This window comes from Plasmopara halstedii (assembly GCF_900000015.1).
Source record: "Plasmopara halstedii genome assembly, contig: Scaffold_2904, whole genome shotgun sequence".
NCBI lineage: Eukaryota > Oomycota > Peronosporomycetes > Peronosporales > Peronosporaceae > Plasmopara > Plasmopara halstedii.
The window spans coordinates 1,162,756-1,167,296 of NW_020189809.1; the positions used below are offsets into that span (position 1 = coordinate 1,162,756).

At 43.8% G+C, this 4,541-nt stretch overlaps 2 protein-coding genes across 2 annotated transcripts in view; one reads left to right on the top strand and one right to left on the bottom strand.

Annotated features, from left to right (window-relative positions):
- Positions 1-501: 501 nt before the first annotated feature.
- PHALS_05658 (DASH complex subunit Dad4) lies at positions 502-873 on the top strand (the record flags this gene model as incomplete). The annotated part of the gene is made up of 3 exons (XM_024719239.1): positions 502-508; positions 575-672; positions 742-873. The coding sequence occupies 3 exons, from the start codon at positions 502-504 to the stop codon at positions 871-873; spliced, it is 237 nt and encodes a 78-aa protein (XP_024584557.1).
- Positions 874-1,124: 251 nt separating this feature from the next.
- Positions 1,125-4,541, bottom strand: part of PHALS_05659 (probable atp-dependent rna helicase dhx36-like) — a gene marked incomplete at both ends in the record, with an annotated part of 4,117 nt that continues 700 nt past the window's right edge. The window contains one exon of the mRNA XM_024719240.1: positions 1,125-4,521. Within this exon, the coding sequence (XP_024584558.1) occupies positions 1,125-4,521 (3,397 nt within the window). The remainder of the gene's footprint in view (positions 4,522-4,541) is intronic.

Below are 4,541 nucleotides of genomic sequence, written 5' to 3' on the forward strand. Positions count from 1 at the left end.
GCTGAACACAACGCAGGTTTGTAAACTTTTCCATGACTAAGTTCACAGCTGATACTCTTAATTTTTTTGCAGCTTCAACTTCAAGCTCAGCTCAGCCGCCAAGAAATTCAACTGCAGACAATTGTGGCTCTGCTGAAGCAGTCTTCCAACTCATCTGGTACTGTTATGCCTCCATTTAGTGCAATTGTTCCGCCCGAGTAAGAATATAGATCGTAAGACGTGTTGCTAAAGGCGAATTGCCGGTTTTGTGTTACCAATAGTTATATGATAATTAAATTGGTCGTTGACGCCGTGTTTTTTTTCAAATTTGAGCACTCAGCAAACTGTTATTTTAGGACTTTAAAGCGATATAAAGGTCAGAATTTGAAAATGAAGAGGCAAGATTTGAAATGCATGCTTAGATCTATAATTTATTGCAATCTTTTTGTGTAGGTTATAAGCCTCGAAATTTTCCATTTAATTGGCTGAAATAAATATTGCTCTTCATTGTAGCACACCAGGATGCAAAGTACACTTACTCCATAGCGAGAGTAATGGCTTTTTTACTATCTTTAACTATATGCTTGCTGCGCAGATCCTCATGAAGAGAAGCAAAAAGCTCTGCTGCAACGCATTGCCGGCTCTGTGGCTCGTCTAAATGAAGTTGTCAAGGAAATAAACACGCAAATAGAGGTCCGTGGAATGCAGAGATTTCGTATTTACGTTCCAATAACATTGGTACTGTCTGTGGCAATATTACAGAAAAGCGATACTTTTCGCGAGGAGCTGACTTTTACATGCCAAGTGTGGAAGGGATACGAAAGCCGCGTACAGTCGCATTGTGATACTGCAATTGCTGCAGCTTCTCAAAAAAAGTATCAGCACCCACCGTAGCGAAACAATGTCTTTCTGCTTCAAATCGTTCTTGAATATCATTAAGCGAATGCACATCATGTAGTGTTCTTGATAAGCCTCAATCTCTTCACAAATTCGTCTTAGCTCGCTCATAAATTTTAATTAACAGCGCTTTCTAATATATGTCATAACGAGGACCACTATTTTACCATCAGTATCAAAATCTAACTTCAAGTCAAACGATAGTCAACTAAGGTCACTCCTCTTTTCATTAAGCTTTTGCAATCACGTCAACATGTAACACTCGCTACTGATCGATTGTGCAAATCAGAAGAGATCCAAGCCACCAAAGCTTGGAGAAGGTCTATGTCATGTTGTTTAAGCTGATGATCTGCTTTCGATATAGCCTTGGCTCCACCATGTTGAGCATCGTCATGAAGACGTTCGAGGTGGCGAAGAAATGAGCCATATAAACGCTCGCGCAGCAGTGCGACCCACCGCACTTCCTCAATAGTGTTCATTTCGTATACAATCCAGTCATCAAGCACTAATAACCATTTATTATCCACAGCGGAGTCAAGTATGTCAAGATCCTGTTTTTCGATCGTCTGAGTTTCCATCGAACCCATCAAGAGCGTCTGCAAAAGTACTGATGGTAATCTGGTGCCATATTTTGCAAGACGTGTGCGCTCCGACTGTATCATCTCATGATACACCAGCCACTCATCAGGTGGACTGACCGCATTATTATCAGGGCCATGCTGCTTAACCTTTTTAGAGTCTACAGCGGTCCACAAAACCATCGACGTACCATCTAATTTGACTTTAACCTTTTCTTTCGAAGTCCAGTTGCGATTTACACCACTTGAGTAATTAAATAACGCGTTAGGGTACATGCCGACACTAAGTCCCATCAAATACTTGGTCATGCTATCCATTGTTGACGATATGCTTGCCTCAGGTGTTGCCAGCAGTTGAGTCGCAGAAGAAAGTCCCAAACGTTCTAGATCTTGTTGAAGCTGTTTGTATACAGATACCAGTTGATCCAATGTCTGTCGATGCAAATTGTTTCGAGCACAGAAGGCATCAACTGATTTATAGGAGGACTGCCCTTGTACTTCGAGATACGCATCAAATGCCTTCCACAACACAAAGTGATCGCTTTGTACGGCAAACGAGAAAGGTGAATCTTTTTGAGCAAACATTTTTTTTGACCGACTTACCTGACGCTGTTCCTCGGGTGTCATACCAAGGTAATTAATGAATGGATCGCGATATCCACTCAGAGTGCATGTAGTTTTTAGAATGGCTTCAAAACAGCCAAACGTATGGCCCCACAACAATAACTTTGCCATTTGCACTGAAACACCTCCGGCGCAAATGTGTGCCAAATGCCAACCTAGTAATGTCAATGCCTGTTTGCATTTTCCATTGTTGACGATTGCATGCATATCTTCTAATCGATGCAGTGACGCATCAATCGAAGTCTGGCTCGGTGCATCCATCGCCTCCAGTAAAAAGTCCTTAGCATCGCTGATGTGGAGCTTCTTTTCCAACTGAAGTAGCTTTATTTGTAACAATAGCTCTTCCAATGGTGTCGTGAGTAATTCGGGTAGCATAAAGTCCTTCATCGCTGTCTTGTAGCGTTCCTTGGAGAAAAGACGAAAACAAATGCCTGCTCGCACGCGACCTGCACGTCCTGTGCGCTGCATACAATTTGCTCGAGCTACCCAAGTGGTCTGAAGTCCCATCACAAACGATGAGCTAGAAGTTGCCGCAAGTGCGTGGGTCTGTTTTGACTTGCCACAATCAATCACGAAAACGACATCTTCAATCGTGAGACTCGTTTCTGCGATGTTGGTCGCTAAGACCAGCTTCCGCTTGCCAGGTGGCGGCGTCATAAATGCACGACGTTGTTCTTGTGCGGACAAGCGTGAGTGAAGAAGAGCCACTTCATATTTGCTGGAAGCAAATAAAGCTCGCGAATCCAGCAGAGCTCTTTCCATATAAGAAATTTCTTCCCATCCAGGTAGAAATACTAGAATCGCTCCTTTTCCATCCTCGTCCAGCGGAAACTTTTGGTCAATAAAGAAGATCAGCTGCAGTAAAAGATCATAATCCACGGCTTGATCTTGTTTTAATGCATCTAGCTGCTTCACATACGAAGATAGAAGTGTTACCTTCGCATCTTCGGTAACATCACTTAACTCGCCTTGTAAAGTATCTCCCATAGCAGCAACAGGTACGAAAACAGAAACATGTTTCTGCGTCGGTGCTGATAATGCGTCAAAATCCACTATTCCTTCTCCGAAGCAGGTCGCTACGTGCATTCCAAATGCCTCTTCGTCAGCAAAAGTAACACCACCACACAAAGGGCAATCCAGGTCACTCCTTCGATTTTCTCCATTTACTTCCTGCCAGCAAAGTTCAGTACCAATATGTCCGGAGCGCGAGTCCTCCATAAAAGGCAGTGATGAGCTTCGATCACTTCTAAGCAACGCAAGTATATCTTCAAGATAAAAAATCGTGACAGGAAAATTTGTGCCACCGACCATCTGCAGTGTCGGCGCTGGAAAATCCGGCTGAAAATACTGTGAGAACTTCTCGACTTGTATTGTTGCGCTCATAAGAATGACCTTAAGATCCGGTCTTTGCTTAAGAATCGACATCTTGATTAAAATTAGTAAGAAATCTGTGAATTGGTCACGCTCATGCACTTCATCGAGAATGATATGGGAAAATCCTCGAGCAAGTGGGTCATTCTGAAGCCACTTAAGTAGAATACCCGTTGTGCAAAAAATCAGCTTCGATTGTTTCATATCAAAGGATGAGTCAAATCGGATAGCATGACCCACTTCTTTGGAATCTTGTCCGATGCGTTCACGTCTCACACGTTCTGCAAGCGAGATGGCACTAATTCGTCGAGGCTGCGTGCAAAGAATCCTTGTCTCTTCTCCACAGCCACGTGCCAACGCGTCATCAAGTAGAAACTGCGGGATCTGAGTCGACTTTCCGCATCCCGTATCACCTGATATCACGACAAGTTGATTGTTTGCTACAAGTTCTAATATTTGTTGTCGATATTCATACACTGGCAGTTTAAGGGTTTCATTTGATGGCGTCCTTCGTATCTTGACTCCGGTCTTCGTTTTGTTGCTTGCTAGTGGCTTAAAGGTAAATTCGCCGCCTCTTCCTCGATTTCTTCTAGGAATTGATGCCAATGGTGTGAGATCTTTCGCGCTAAAGGGATCCACGGCACCGTCCGTAATAGGATAATTCTCCATGTATGCACGTACAATGGGTGGAAACCACTCGACTGTTGCCGCATTAAGTGGTACAGCCTGAAGTCGAAGTGAGACTTTCTGCATGGACGCATTTTTCTTTACTTTAGCCACGTGGATGAAGCGATTAGCACCCTTACCCGAGCTCTTGGAAAAAAGTCCATATTTTTGCGCTACAGAATGAATGTATCGCCGCTGCGTACTGTCATAAGTGGCAGAAAAACTAATATCAGTGCGATTGCCGTCTTCGACTAGGGACTGAAGGGCTGCGTGAATTTCCATAGTGAAGCTCTCATCGAGGCTAATGAGGTCATCGGAGCTATTCGAGTTCGGGGCGTAACGCACGCCGGACGATGCACTTAGGTTAGAGCCGTAACTAGCTTTAACTTCAATCCCACGGCCTTGTCTGCCGCCATTATAAGCACC